Source organism: Ovis canadensis, chromosome 5 (assembly GCF_042477335.2).
Source record: "Ovis canadensis isolate MfBH-ARS-UI-01 breed Bighorn chromosome 5, ARS-UI_OviCan_v2, whole genome shotgun sequence".
Classification (NCBI taxonomy): Eukaryota; Metazoa; Chordata; class Mammalia; order Artiodactyla; family Bovidae; genus Ovis; species Ovis canadensis.
In genome coordinates, this window is record NC_091249.1 from 73463128 (window position 1) to 73479332 (window position 16205).

General features: G+C 46.2%; 1 protein-coding gene and 1 long non-coding RNA gene across 5 annotated transcripts in view; one reads left to right on the forward strand and one right to left on the reverse strand.

Annotated features, from left to right (window-relative positions):
* LOC138441418 (uncharacterized) overlaps positions 1-16205 on the reverse strand; it is a 103155-nt gene that overhangs the window by 49877 nt on the left and 37073 nt on the right. The window lies entirely within an intron of this gene.
* AFAP1L1 (actin filament associated protein 1 like 1) overlaps positions 1-16205 on the forward strand; it is a 66909-nt gene that overhangs the window by 17805 nt on the left and 32899 nt on the right. For 2 of the 4 annotated variants that reach the window (XM_069592381.1, XM_069592383.1), the window contains exons 2-6: positions 11754-11882; positions 12399-12482; positions 12950-13033; positions 13786-13883; positions 14674-14782. In XM_069592381.1, the coding sequence (XP_069448482.1) occupies positions 11754-11882; positions 12399-12482; positions 12950-13033; positions 13786-13883; positions 14674-14782 (504 nt within the window). The remainder of the gene's footprint in view (positions 1-11753; positions 11883-12398; positions 12483-12949; positions 13034-13785; positions 13884-14673; positions 14783-16205) is intronic. The other 2 variants (XM_069592382.1, XM_069592384.1) reach the window with 1 other exon arrangement.

A 16205-nucleotide genomic window follows, 5' to 3' on the forward strand; every position in this document is an offset into this window, starting at 1 on the left:
ATCTAGGTTGGTCATAACTTTCCTTCCAAGGAGTAAGCATCTTTTAATTTCATGGCTGCGATCACTATCTGCAGTGATTTTGGAGCCCAAGAAAATAAAATCTGACACTGTTTCCACTGTTTCCCATAAGTGATGGGACCAGATGCCATGATCTTCGTTTTCTGAATGTTGAGCTTTAAGCCAACTTTTTCACTCTCCTCTTTGACTTTCATCAAGAGGCTTTTTAGTTCCTCTTCACTTTCTGCCATAAGGGTGGTGTCATCTGCATACCTGAGGTTATAGATATTTCTCCCAGCTTTTATAACAACTAAAATTTTTAAATTTTTATGGGTAAATCTAGTTGCAATCTATAAGGGAAAACAAGGGTGTGATGAATACAGCATTCAGGATGACAGACTGGGAGAGGGTAAGCAGAAGCATGAGATCATAGTTAGATGCATGATATTGTCTAGATCCGGGATTCTGCTTTGAATGGTGGACTTGTCGGCGCTTACTACATTAGCAAAAATAACTGACTACATAAATAAATAAAAATGAAGCATGCATGGACCAATGATGACAGTATCTCATGAATCAAGGATTAGGATTAATCCAATTTTTGTCCAGTTGAGGTCCTAATTTATTAAAGAAATATAAGTGTTAGGCCCACATTGTAAAATGTGTTCAATAAACGTTCACTGTCATCATTGACTATTATTATCAGCATTATTCGCAAACCCCTAGCCAGACATCCTCAGTGTCTGTTGCAGGCAATTGGTGAGATAGTTCCTCAAACTTCTCAGAATGGTAAGCCCAGCTCCATCTAGGCCTCAGACCAGGCACCCATCCTGTGAAGGGACACTAGTGGGGAGTAGTCATGAGTGGCTCACTGGTGGTTCTACCAAGCTTCGGAGATAGGGAACCTCTTTTAGAAGAAGGTGGCCAGAAAGAATTACGATGCAACAGTTAGAAGTTTAGGCCCTAGACTTAGGTCTAGGTTCTTTTTGCCACTGCAGCACACCAGGCTTCCCTGTCCATCACCAACTCGCCTTTAAACAAACAATTGTGCCTCTCTGAGCCTCACTTGGTTTATGTATAAAACAGAGGGTAAGAACAGTAACTACTTCACAGGGCCATTATGAGAATTAAATGAGGTAATCCATGCAAAATGCTTAGCATAACATCTGGAACATCACTTAAGAGCTCAAAAACACTCCCTGCCTTTATCATCCGGTATCCCAGGCCACTCCATTCAGTGAAGGAGACGGTAGGGACTTCCACCAAGCGGAAACAGCTGCCATCTTGTGTGTGAGGGCTGAGCATGTGTGTGTCACAGTTTTCCACTTCCTCCTGGAACCATTTCCTTTGTAAGCCAAACAGGGAGGAATCTGCACACAAAGGAACAATTCTGGGAGAATCCAGCCCCACTGCCAAAAGCTATTTCCTTGCCCCACCCGACTCTTGTCTGGAAATGTCTTGATGAGGGGGAACTACCACCTCCCTGGCCACCCAGGGCTGAGAAACAAGGTGTTCAGAATGAGAGCTGTCCTGGTGGATGACAAGACATGGGCAGAGCTGCTGCTCAAAAGGCCATTAACATACAGGGCTTCCATGAGCTTGTCACCCTGGCCCACCTCCCAGAACAGAGTCACCCCAAAACAGCCCCACAACCTGCTTCCCCACTGACCTGCCACCTCCCTGACCTTTTACCTTCCTGAAACAAGAGTACATCACAGAACTGTGCTACAGAGGATCCCCAGTAAGAATCCCCACAGTTTACAAACGCTTACCCCACCATTGCCCATTTTGCCTCCCACAAAGGATTCCCACACACAAGGATTCTAAATCCCTTCTTCCAGAAGAGGAAGATGATGCTCTGAGGGGCTGATTTACCCAATTCCACACTAGCAAGTGGGAGGAGTCAGAATCCAAACCAGATACTCTCCTCAGTTCAGTTCAGTCGCTCAGCCATGTCCGACTTTGCAACCCCATGGACTGTAGCACGCCAGGCTTCCCTGTCCATCACCAGCTCCCAGAGCCTACTCAAACTCATGTCCATCGCATCAGTGATGCCATCCAACCATCTCATCCTCTGTCGTCCCCTTCTCCTCTCGCCTCAGTCTTTTCCAGCATCAGGGTCTTTTCCAAAGAGTCGGTTCTCCTACCAAATCCCAAATCCTCCACTCTTCTTTTCCACCTCCCTCAGGATTTCTGGGTTTCTCTCCCAAGGAGTCAAACTGTACTATTCTCTTCAGCATAAAGGATATTCCGTTTCCTCCGTAAGCTGTAATTATCACACACAAAAGCCTTTCAAGGTGACCTCGACAACCCTCTGCCTGCCTCACACAGGAGCTATATATAACTCCTGGAAAGCAGTCAGCACAAGGCATTGGCTTTGCAGCTGTGTTTCTTTGCTGCTCCTTTTCTATTCTTTTCCAGCCCACATGAACCACAGTCTTCCCTGTATGCTCTGGGACAACAGGATGTATTTGTTTTAGCAATCAACAATGCTAGTCCAACCAGTGAGGTCCCCTCCAATGTCCTGCCCACTGTTTGGCCTTCATTTGGACTCTGTGAAGTGCTTGTAAATTCAGAGAAAGGAAGTGAGACATCTTCATGGCCCCAGATGGGTTGATCTGCAATAACTTGGAAGAAACTGGGCAGAGGAACGAGGCATTTCTGTACCCATGAAGTGAGGGGTCAGTTCCCTCAGCCTCACTTGTGTGGCTGGGGGCCTCGCTGCAGAGTTAACGCAGGACTTAGCATAGATGGACACAGCATTCTGAAGGAGCACTGGGAGAGGCATCTCCAAATGGCCTCAGAATTCTTCCCATTCTGCAGTCCTCAGTTCCCACATCTGTAAGAATTAAGTTATGAATTTCATTAAGACTTTACCAAAATTCATAATTTAATTATGTAAAGAACACATGTAAACCTCTTAAAGCAGGGTATGACATATAATAGTAAAGGAAGAATGATGTTAACAGCTAACATGTACTGAGTATTTACTATGTGCCAGACTCTATTTTAGGCACATTCTCACTGTACTAGGGCCCATTGTTGAGGTAGATAAGCTTCACAGGTCACCAATGATGTACATCAGGCAGTTATGTAATTATCCCAAAGGTATAAAGCTAGAAAATGGAAATAAGACTTAAACTCACATAGTTCCTGTATTAATGTTACTATGTTAGGATTAAAATCCACAAACTACAAAACATGCATCACTAAACCAACTGGAAACCATATTCACATGAGGGGTACAAGTTCAAACAAACAGGGTTTGGGGAGCTTAGCCACATGAGACAAAAGGGCTTCTGCTCCCTTTTGTACCCTGGGCTTTTTGCTACCTGTTTTGGGCTTGTTTTGGTTTTTTTTTTTTTCTTTCAAGCATCTTTTTTACTATCCTGAGTCACCATGAGAACAAACATGGTTAACTAGACATTAACTAGCTGTTGTTGTTATTTAGTCACTCAATCATGTCCAATTCTTTGCAACCCCCTGGCCTGCAGCATGCCCAGGCTTCCCTGTCCTTTACCATCTCCTGGAGCTTGCTCAAACTCCTGTCCATCGAGTTGGTGATGCCATCCAACCATCTCATCCTCTGTCATCCCCTTCTCCTGCCTTCAATCTTGCCCAGCATCTGGGTCTTTTCCAATGAGTCAGCTCTTCACATCAGGTGACCAAAGCATTGGAGTGTCAGCATCAGTCCTTCCAATGAATGTTCAGAATTGATTTCCTTTAGGATTGACTGGTTTGATCTCCTTGCAATCCAAGGGACTCTCAAGAGTTGTCTCCAACACCACAGTTCAGGAGCATCAGTTCTTCAGCACTCAGCCTTTCTTATGGTCCAATTCTCACATCCATATATGACTACTGGAAAAACCATAGCTTTGACCAGACAGAACTTTGTTGGCAAAGTAATGTCTCTGCTTTTAAATTTGCTGTCTAAATTTGTCATAGCTTTTGTCTAACTAGCTGTTGGACTTTATCAACTCTTAAGAAAACTTTGCTTCAAGAATTTACTCATTCCACAAATACTTAAGCACATATTCTATGTCAGGCACTAGCAAAAGCTGGCCCTATTCTTACCCTCAAGGAGTTAAGGCTCAAGTGGGGGAAACAGATGCTAATCAGAGATAGACGTATTTAAATACAGCCATCCTCTGGGATCTGCAGGGAACTGGGTCCAGGACCTTCACCAATACCAAAATCCTCAGATACTCAATTCCCTCAGTCAGTCCCATGGGTTCTGCATGCTCAAGTTTTTCATCCAGGGATCCATCCAGAGAACCAGTGAAAAGTGTTAACATTTCACCATAAGAAGTATCACAGGGAGAGTGATGCTATGACAGCATAAAATAAAGGGAGTGTATGTGGTCAGGAGGACAGTGAAGGTCTGTGAGAAAGTCATGAGTGAGTAGAGGGCTGAAGGGGGCCATTACTGGTTAGGAGGAGAAGGGAATTCTGACAGGAAGAGGGAACCACATATGCAGAGACCTGGGGTTAAGAGGCTGAGGAACAGAGCAGAAAGCAGCCTGGACAAAGGTGTCTGGAAGGGCATGCAGGGTTGGAAGGCCACAGAAAAGTCTCCTCTTTCCTTCCTTCCTCCTACCCAACTGTTGAGACCACCTCTACTAAGTATACTGCTTTCCTTTCTAAGGTGAGTTAACTCCCCACTGCTATAATGGGTCATACCTCACTGACATGCTAGGCTGTTAAAACAATTTACTAAATGTCATCTCTAAAATCATGATCAAAAGGTTTTAAAGGAATGTACTACTTCTTTCTCCAGGTAAGGAACCTTTATGAGATAGAAATTGGGTTATTTTGCAGTCGGGAAATGAGAAAGGAAATTTGAGTAAATGAAAAGACAAACTGCATACCCTTCATAAAACCACATTCTGACAACTCTTCCTATTTTTCATTTTTCAAACATACTGTTTGCATTTTCTCTGACTTTGATAGCAAAGAAGGATGAGTTGTTTTTGTCCTAAAGAGGCTTGTCAAGTACTGAAGTGGGGAAAAGAGAAATTGCTTTCCTCCTACTGCTTTGCATTTAATGAAATTATAACTTGCGAGCTGTTTCCAAGCATTTTTGTAAATTTCAGAGACTAACAGGTGCCCAGGAATGAGATCACAAGTCAAAGAGCCCACCAGCTGACTAGGTAGGAACCCAAACAGGGTTTGTTATTCCTGTGGCTTGCCAAAGATGTATTATTTACTTGCTTTTTGTCATGGAAATTAGACCTTTTACCTTTCAGATCTCTAAATAAGTCTGACCTTCTTTGCACTGGGAGCCCATACTGGTTGTAATGAAGGGCTTTTGCTTCAAGGTTTCACTTAAGCTGCACCAGGGATGCAGCCCTGGGAACAGGTGGCAGTGCTTTTTGCTTGGGGCTTAGATTTCTGTTCTCTACCACCTCATGCTGTTTTCACTTAGGAGGGGAGGGTGGAGGAGCAGAGAGAAAACTGATCTTAGTCTTAGTTGGGTGTTTGCCAGGAACAATAAGCACAGAGTGGTATAACCTTAGATAAATTTTTAAGTAGGTTTCTAATTTTATTTGACAAACTTTTTTGCATCCCTGTGAACAGTTATCAACTCTTGGATTTCTATGCCCCTCTGTCCCACCTGGTAAAAAGAAAAAATGAAGACTTATAACAATGATTAGACTATTTCTCCCTGGTTTTTCTTGATTGGAATTCACTGTACTTCCCTAAGGCTCACCTAAACCAAACAAGATCAATGAAATGTATTCATGGTTCTAAATAAAATCTAGTCATAAAAGGAAACCCTGTCCCGATGCCCCGTCTGCCCACGGATAGCAGAGATGACCTGGACTAGGAGCAAAGATGGGAGGTGGGTGCGGTAGGAACTAGTGATTTTTCCTGGGATGGCAGGGACAGGATTCTGGGCTGTATTACTGCCCCTCCAGCTGAAAGATGCTGTCCCTCCACATGGCATGGAGGGAGTCCTTGGGAGGGGAGCACTCTGAGAAAAGGGGCTCTACCGCCTCCAATGGCCATAACTGCACAAGCTCAGTGTCAGGCCCAGGGCTGTGAACAGTCCATGTGGGGAGGGGCTGCTTGCAGAATCCCACAATGTCCTCCTGCCCTGGGAACTCCCTTCCCTTGTGCCTAGCACACCTGAATCTGTTGGGGGGTTACACAGATGAAGAGAACACCATTGAGTTCCCTGAGCACCACCATATGTATCTTTTTATTTCATCTCTACAGCGATCATGCGCAGAAGCTACTGTTTTACCCCCACTGTTTATAGATGAAGAATTGAACGCTAAGGAAAGTTAAGACGTTTCCCCAAGCAGAAAATGGCAGAGCTGGGTGGGGCCCAGATTGTGTATACCCTGAGCTCTCAGCCATTCTTCTATGACTTATCTAAGCATTAAACCTAGTGTAAATTTAACACTAGATATTCTTATTTTCAATTAGTTGTGTGACTGTAGCTAAGTCAGATAAACTCTTGAACCCTCACGTTCCACATCTTTAAAATCAGAGTGTTGGCCTGGGTCATCAAAATATTCAATGAATGGATGCTTGCTGGGCATCTGCTGTGATTGAGGCACAGATTAAGACATGTCCTCACAAAGTCTGTTACCACAACTATGGCAGATCTGTCACTAAATACTATCTGGTCAATACTCTGGAGTGTGCACAATTCTGGGGAATATTAGGAAGCAGCAACAACAATAATATGGCCCTGTTGATGGCTCCAGGCACAGTACCGAACAAAGTGCTCTGCAAGCATCATCTTAACCTAGTTAGGCTGGGATCCTAGTATTCTCACTTTACAGATGAGAAAACCATGGCTCAGAGCTCTCTAATGTGCCCATCTTTGTCCAACTCGGAAGTGGCAGCACAAGAAGTCCAGCTGAGAGGTCTTACCCCAAAGCCCTAATCACTGTGCTCTCCTAAGCAAGCCTTCATGTCCCAGCTAGTTACAGTCGTCTGCAGGGGCTCTTATTCCCACCTTCACTCAGTTGTTTCAGAAAGAGATGTCTAATGACAATTTTTTAAGGAATGAGGGAGGTCTTCCCACAATCTTTATGTTCACGGACATGCCCTCTAGTAGGTTTTCTGGGGGTGTGTTTTTCAGAGGTTGAACCTTGGAATCACCTGGAATACTCCTTAGAAATATAGATTCCTGGGTCCTAGTACATAGCCTACTGAATGAGACTCTCAGATAGGAGGTCCAGCAAACCCCTGGGAGAGGTATGACCATTTGTCATAAGCATTATATCATTTTATATATATATATATGATTTCTCTCCAAATTAAATTCTTTGATAGCTTAAATCCTTGTGGTTTGAATTATACGGTGTTAAAGATGAAGGTACTCTCAAAGGCACATCTGTGTTCACCACACCTGGAAGCTAGCTTTGGGGGAAGAGTTCCTTATCATCTTTAAAGAACAGAGCACTGGCCAAAAGCTTTCTTGTAACCACGATGTAGAAGCTTCTCCCTGGGATGACGTTCTGCTGGTAAGTCAGGTATAAGCTTGAATCACTTGTTTTTTTCCTCTGAGATCGACATAGTTAGGGCTCTAAAGTTCAGTGGGCTCAGTGGAGAAAGGCCCACTGAGCAGGATCTCAGCCCCACAATAAGGGTCTCCCACTCATCCAGTGAGAGGACTTCCAGATCAAGACCCCCAGTGACTCAGCTCAGCAAGCAAGCTTTGAGGGGCCATCCGCCTCCTCCCTGCCCCAACCTGGCCTCCCTTTCTCTGAGCCCAAGTTCTCTGATAGAGGATTCGGGAGTCACAGCGAAATGCAAGCTTTGAAGTCAGAGAGCCTGACCTTACAGCTTACTGGCTGGGTGACCTCAATTCTCTAAGCCTCTGCTTCCTCCCTCATAGAACACAGAGACACCTGTGTGGTTTGTGAGGATTAAATGAGATAATGTGCATTAACTGCCCAGCATAATGGTAACTGCTCAGCTCAAGGAACGGTTCTTGCCCACTAAAGCTACAAGCTGAGCTTTCTCCCAGGCTCGCGCTCCCTCCACCATCTGCTGCCTACCACTTCCTTACAGGCTCCAGAAACCAATGCCACCAGGACGGAGCAGCTCCTCACTCCCTATGTGCTTCTCCCAGATTCACTCAGCTCCCTCCTTTGCTCTATTTGGACTATTGTGATCACAGCTCAGTTAAACGAAAAACACTTAGAAGTCAGGAGCCCATGTTAGAAATCCTATCAAGTACCAGGAAAAACAAAAGCAAAAAAAGGTGTTATAATGTTTGGGTACTTAAACTCGTGTTTTTAAATGCACGAAACTCACTCAGAAACTACCTGTCCTCACTTTAGAAGCAGGAGAGCTTTTAGAAGCCAGAATGCTGCCACAAGAGGCACTTGCTGATAGCAGCAAGAGGAAATCTGTGAGATAAAACCTCACAGACAAAAGACAGGGAGATGGGAAGAGGAGGAAGGAGGGAGAGACGGACAGACAGACTGATTTAAGGAATACAAAGGCTTAGCAATCTGAGATCATTTATTGAAGGACAGCGATTCTCAGAAAGATGTGGCTGGGGACAGGAATGCTTGGGGGTCCCCAAGATGCTTTCCAGGGGTACCCCCAAGGTCACACCTACTTTTACATAGTACTGAGACCTTACATGTCCTCTTCACTCTCATTCTCTTATGGGTACACAGCAGAGTTTTCCAAAGGCTATATGATGTGTGACAGTGCAGTAGCTTTCAAGGTTAATGGGATGTGTGACTATGTATTCTTTTCAATTTTTCCAGTGTTTTTAATTCAAGCTTTTCTCAGTTTTCAGTTCAGTTGCTCCGTAGTGTCCGACTCTTTGTGACTCCATGGACTGCAACACTTCAGGCTTCCTGTCCATCACCAACACCTGAAGCTTGTTCAAACTCATGTCCATCAAGTCAGTGATACCATCCAATCATCTCATCCTCTGTCGTCCCCTTCTCCTCCCACCTTCAATCTTTCCTAGCATCAGGGTCTTTTCCAATGAGTCAGTCCTTCACATCAGGTGGCCACAGTATTGGAGCTTCAGCATCAGTCCTTCCAAAGAATATTCAGGACTGATTTCCTTTAGGATGGACTGGTTGAATCTCCTTGCTGTCTAAGGGACTCTCAAGAGTCTTCTCCAACAACACAGGTCAAAAGCATCAATTCTTCAACACTCAGCTTTATAGTCCAACTCTCACATCCATACATGACTACTGGAAAAATGATAGCTTTGACTAGATGGACCTTTGTCAGCAAAGTAATGTCTCTGCTTTTTAATACGCTGTCTTGATTGGTCATAGATTTTTCTTCCAAGGAGCAAGCATCTTTTAATTTCATGGCTGCAGTCACCATCTGCAGTGATTTTGGAGCCCAAGAAAATAAAATCTCTCACTGTTCCCATTGTTTCCCCATCTATTTGCCATGAAGTGATGGGACTGGATGCCATGATCTTAGTTTTCTGAATGTTGAGTTTTAAGCCTACTTTTTCACTCTCCTCTTTCACTTTCATCAAGAGGCTCTTTAGTTCTTTGCTTTCTGCCATCAGGGTGGTGTCATCTGCATATCTGAAGTTATTGATATTTCTCCTGGCAATCTTGATTCCAGCTTAGGCTTCATCCAGCTTTGCATTTCACATGACGTACTCTGCATATAACTTAAATAAGCAGGGTGACAGTATACAGCCTTGATGTACTCCTTTCCCTATTTGAAACCAATCTGTTAGAACTATGTCTAGTTCTAACTGTTGCTTCTTGGCCTGCATACAGATTTCTTAGGAGGCAGGTAAGGTGGTCTGGTATTGTCCGATCTCTTTAAGAATTTTCCATAGTTTGTTGTGATCCACACATTTAAAGGCTTTAGCAGAGGTAGATTTTTTTTGGAACTCTCTTGCTTTTCCGATGATCCAGTGAATGTTGGGAATTTGATCGCTGGTTCCTCTACCTTTTCTAAATCCAGCTTGAACATCTGAAGTTAACGGTTCACATACTATTGAAGCCTGGATTGGAGAATTTTGAGCATTACTTTGCTGGCGTGTGAGATTAGTGCAACTGTGCAGTAGTTTGAACATTCTTTGGCATTGCCTTTCTTTGGGATTGGAATGAAAACTGACCTTTTCCAGTAATGTGGCCACTGCTGAATTTTCCAAATTTGCTGGCATGCTGAGTACAGCACTTTCTCAGCAACATCTTTTAGGATTTGAAATAGCTCAACTAGAATTCCATCACCTCCACTAGCTTTGTTCATAATGATGCTTCTTTGTTCGTAATGATGTTCACTTTGCATTCCAGGATGTCTGGCTTAAGGTGGGTGATCACACCATTGTGGTTATCTAGATCATGAAGACCTTTTTTGTATAGTTCTGTGTATTCTTGCCACCTCTTCTTAATATCTTCTGCTTCTGTTAGGTCCATACCATTGCTATCCTTTATTGTGCCCATTTTTCATGAAATGTTCCCTTGGTATCACTAATTTTCTTGAAGAGATCTCTAGTTTTTCCCATTCTATTGTTTTCCTCTATTTCTTTGCATTGAGCACTAGAAGGCTTTTTTTTATCTCTGTGTTATTCATTGGAACTCTTCATTCAAATAGCTATATCTTTCCTTTTCTGCTTTGCATTTCACTTCTCTTCTTTCCTCAGCTATTTGTAAGGCCTCCTCAGACACCCATTTTGCCTTTTTCCATTTCTTTTCTTGGGGATGGTCTTGATCACTGCCTCCTGTACAGTGTCACGAACCTCCGTCCATAGTTCTTCAGGCACTCTATCAGATCTAATCCTAATTGAGATCTAATTCTTTATTTTAAGTGATGTTAAACTCATACTGGTTTCCCAGTATGTATGAAAGGGATTAGCTAGCACAGCTGGAAATAACTGTTCAATACACGTGAGCTCATATTATTGTGCACAAGTGATGGCAAGCTGCAAAGAGGGACAATACTACTTCTATAGAGAAGTCAGTCTTTGGCTCTAAGGCAAACCAAGTCCCAAGATACTGCTTTGGGACAGAGAGACATTGATGACATCATGGTCTTGGTATGCTTCAGTCTTTTTGAAGGACTCTGCTCTAGGCTTTGCAACTCTGTGTGGTCTCAGACCAGCAGCGTCAGTTTTAGCTGGGAGCTTGTCAGCAATGCAGAATCTCAGGCCCCATACCAGACCTCCTGAGTCAGAATCTGCATTTTGACAGAATCCCCTGGTAATTCCTTATATACACTCAAGTCTGAGAAACACTGGTATAGCACAGAGAAAAGAACAGCAACAAGAGTTTTGGGCCAGGGGTGGGAAGGGTTAATGTTTAGTTTGGCTCCTGTCAAGTCACCGGAAACAGAAGGTTCCAGAGATTGAAGTGTATAGACTGATGGGACAGGAAGGCTTCCTTCCTGCCCTGTGTCCTGGACAGCCAGAGCTCCTGCCTGGGACCTGCACTGACCCTTCAGCTCAGTGAGGAAGGACCCTGGGCCTGCAGAGCAGAGGGCAGGCTGGGACAAAGAGAGGGCTCAGTGCCTCTGCTCAGACTAGCTGGAGGCTCAGTCCTCAGGCCAACCCCAGATGAGGTCTGAGGAGGAGGAGCAGGGAGCAGGGAGCCGGAAAAACGTCACAGTTAACTGAGCAGGGCTCTCCCACGGGACGCTGGTGGCCAGCGCTGGGATAGCTGTGTGAGGGCCTCTGAGGTCTCTGTGTTGCCCTGGGCCCTGTCCTCTGGCTTCTGCTTCCCCAAGCCCTGCAGGGTGAGGGTGGGGCCCAGACCCTGAACACAGCCATGACCGTGCTCCACGGGCTTCCTCCTCAGTGCTGGAGCAGCTCCTCCCCGAGCTCACAGGGCTGCTCAGCCTCCTGGACCACGAGTACCTCAGCGACACCACTCTGGAGAAGAAGATGGCCGTGGCCTCCATCCTGCAGAGCCTGCAGCCCCTCCCAGGTCAGCCGTCAGCATGCTGCCCAGAGCTTCTCAAGAACTCTCAGTAACTGCCCAGGGCCTGCTGGTAGGAGGAAGTAAACCTCACAGCATGGCAGCTCAGCTCTCTTCATGGTCTAACCAGCGTCCCCATGCACTCCAAGCTTCGTCCACCATAGCCCTGGCTGTGCTCCTTGTCCTCCTCCACCCCTGGCCCTCTACAAACTCACACAACACACATGCCATACATACTCATGTACACACCACTACCACACACTCACACACACAACATGCTCACATAGACCTCACACAGTAACACATCACACATAATGCACCCCCATGCTCTATCACACACAACACACTCACTCATCACATACACACAGCATATATGCACAACACTCACACACACTCTGACAGACACATCACATACACATCACACTCTCCTGCACTCAGATGCATGCTCACACACTCCCTCCTGGCTTTATGGGTAGTGCGCCTGCCCCTCCATCTCCACTCAGGCCCTCCCTCTACTCCCCACAGCCTCTCTGCCTCACTGTGTTCTCAGCAGCAAAGCTTCCTCCTCTGCTCCAGCCTTTCCCCAACTTCAAGAGAGCCCACAAGATGGTATGTGTAAATCAAGAGCTCAGTAAACTCTAAAGGGGCTGTGTCCTATCCCGCGGGGTTGGAGGGGTCTGAGTGACATGGGGGGGGTCACCACTGGGTGAAACTGAGCCTCACTTCCCAGGGACAGTGTCCTCGGCCACTCTCACAGGACTGCTGGCTAATGAAAGGGCCGACTGGCCCCCAGCTGTCCCCAAAGCAGCGCCTCTACTTTGTCCTCTATATTGGGCTCTGGGCATCCTTTCACTCAGAGAAGGAGATCCTCAATAACAATGGAAAAAAGGAAACAAAGTTTGAAAGCTCTGGAGATGATGTAGGATATGCACATGCTTTGCAACCTGAGTGCTGTGTCCTGTGCGGGACAGAAGTCTGAGTGGGCGGGGGGGACTAGCCACCCTTGGCGGCAGCAGCAGCAGTCCTGGGCCCCCATGCCCCTCCTCACTGCTGGCCTGCTCTCCCCTTCCTCACAGCCAAAGAAGCCTCCTACCTGTATGTGAACACAGCGGACCTCCACTCTGGGCCCAGCTTCGTGGAGTCCCTCTTCGAAGAATTTGGTAAGCTACTCTGAATCTGTCCCTCCAGCTCATACACGTCATGCACGTCTACCACCTCAGTCTCTAGAAGGGTCCCCTGCATCTGGGTCTGGCGCTAACATTACGAAATTGAGTCACCTCAGAAAAGTCCCTTTGCCTCTCTGGGCCCTGTCAGGTCTGAAGTCTAGTCAAAATCCATAGTTAAAGGAAATCAGCTCGAGATTTGAGGAAGGGTAGGGATGAACACACAGGCTGAAGAATGCTGGCAATAGGGCCTTGTCTCGTCTGCTGCTAACATCCATCTTAGTAGCTGCCTGGTCTCTGAGTTGAGTGGTCCGGCAGCTCAGCAGAAAATGGAGCTGTGAGGGACCAGCAGAGGCACCTAGAATATGGGAGCAGCCAAGCCAGGCCGCGTGCAGGGTGTGTGCAATCCCTGATCTATCCCAAGGGAGAACGGCACTATACAACACAGGGAGAAAGCTGTGGGTCAGATGAGAGGATTCATGGACTGACAGACTTAGGGTAAACACCGTGCCTTCATTAAATAACCCTTGAAAACTTCAAAGCACTGTACCAAACTGCATTATCCCATCTGATTCCCTGATAACACTGGGATTATTGTGACCACTTTATGGATAAGAGGGATGAAGTCACTTGCCCTGGATTACTAATGGAGGAGGTGGTTGGGCTTCCTGACCCCAAATCTAGTCCTCTTCTCACTCTGCCGTGCTCATCCTCCACTTACTCTGTCCTAATGGCCTGACTCCCCCTAGACTGTGACCTGAGCGGCCTTCAAGACATGCCAGAGGACGAGGCAGAGTCCTGCAAAGGAGCCAGTCCTGAGCCAGCCAAGAGTCCATCTCTGAGACAAGTGAGTTCTTACACTCTCTGGCCCTCTTTTTCTCTGGAGGAGGGAGGGAAACTCTCAACTCTAATGCTGGGGATCCTCTTGACCATAACAGATCTACTCTGTCTTCAGTGTGATGGTTAAGGGCAGAAACGCACTGTGAGAACATTTTAATGATTCATGATGGCATGCTCACTGTGCCAGTGCCGACCAGGGATAATGTGGTAAACTGACCTGTCCCTTCAGGCCCAAAGGACATGCCCACCCCAACTTCTGATTTTAGGAGCACAGGAGGAGTGATGGGGAAAGCTCTGGATCACAAGATGGGTGGCCTCTGCCTTCCTCCCTTCTGCTGTGTGGCAGATCACTTCCGGTCTCTGAGCCTGAGTTTTCACCTACAAAAATGAAGGTCTAGATCACAGACCAAAAATGAAGTTCCCAGCCTTTGGGGCCATGAAATTAGGGCAGGGGGCTCAAATCACATCAAACATTATCTGTTGACTGCATAATTCACTATCATCACCACCATAAATGGTACCAGTTGTTGACCACGCATCATATCCTTCCAGTACTCTTGCCTGGAAAATCCCATGGACGGAGGAGCCTGGCGGGCTGCAGTTCATGGGGTCGCTAAGAGTCAGACACGACTGAAGTGACTTAGCAGCAGCAGCATGTCCTTTCATATTCAGAGACTGCATCCTGCCTTTTAGGAGCTCCTGTCCCCCTCGTCCCCAGGCTCCTCCCTGTCCCTCTGCCTGCTCCCCATGCTCTCTTGGTCTTTTGGGTTTCACACACCTCCTCTGTCCTCTTTCAGACAGCTGACCTGCCTCCACCACTCCCCAACAGGCCTCCGCCTGAGGACTACTATGAGGAGGCCCTTCCCCTGGGACCTGGCAAGTCCCCTGAGTATATCAGCTCCCACAGTAAGTTCTCGTCCCTGAGGGTTGGGGGTGAGGGGGAGAAGGCTCCTGTCCTGAAGCTCCTGTGTGTCCTGCTGGGGCTAGAGCTCCAAGCCTGGCACCATTCCACCATGCCCACCTACTGGGGAGGAGCGTGGGAGACCGTGACCTCTCCTGTGACAGCCTGGGTGGGCGGGCCAGTAGGCATGGCCTGGGGCTCCAGACCCAGTTCTATGTGACCTTGAACAGCCCTCTACCCCTCTCTGGGCTTCTGTTCCTCTACCCTTGAAATAAGAAAGAGGGGCTGGAAACACACATATCAAGGTACTAGGGCGGAAGTTCACGAGTGCTATGGCCTGGAATAGGGACTTAACATTGCATACAAGAAACTCTACTATGGTTTTTGGGTGATGCACCATGTGCAGCTGAACCTGCATCAGACTTCTGTGTCCTGATACCCTATCATTTGGCAGCACAGAGGAATATTCTTCAACCATCAAACAATACATGAGACGGGTCTGTCTGGGCTGATTAGAAATGAATCCCAGGATACATACTGAAAAAAAAGTCAAAATACTGCATGTAACATGATCCCATTCGCTTTTAAATAGGGTGCTCACACAGGCATTTAACAAGTTTTTCTAGGATATGCAAGAAACTCTTGACAGTATTTTCCTATAGGAAATGAATGAGCAGAAATCTGGATGAAAGGGAACATATTTTCCCATTCACACTCTTTTGTTGTGATTGTGCTTTTCATCATGTGGTAGTGAAATACACATGACGTAGAACTGACCACTCCAACCGTTTTCAGGTGTCCAATCACTGGCGTTTAGTGCACTCACCGTGTTGCGTAGCCATCAGCACTATCAAGTTCCCAAACATCTTCATTAGTCCAGAAGGAAAACCCACACTCAGAAAGCAGTCGCTTCCTGTTCCCCCTCAACCAGTCTGCTGTGTCTCTATAATTTGCCTTATCTGGATATTTCATTTAAACAGAATCATACAATGCGTGGCCTCTCTTGTCTGGGTGCCTCCATTCACCATAATGCTTCGGAGGTTCATTCATGCCATCGCATGTATCAGTACTTCCTTTTTATAGACAAATAATACTCTACTGTATGAATATACCATATTTCGTTTATCCATCTGTCAGTTGATGGACATTTGGGTTGTCTCCATCCTTGGGCTATTATGATATACTATTCTTATGATTAATAAACTAGTTCAAACAAAACTAGTGAGATGGTGGACTTGGACCAGGTGATCCATGGCCCTCTTCAGACTTGGGACCTATGTCACTGCCAGCAGCTGTTTATGTGAAGCAGCTGACTTTATTTTATCCACTTGAGGACAGAGAAGGAGGGGATAAAGTGCTGCTAGACCCTGAATCCCAGGACAAGCCCTCAGCTGGGTGAGGCTCTTTCCCCTCTGCAGAGAGTTCAGA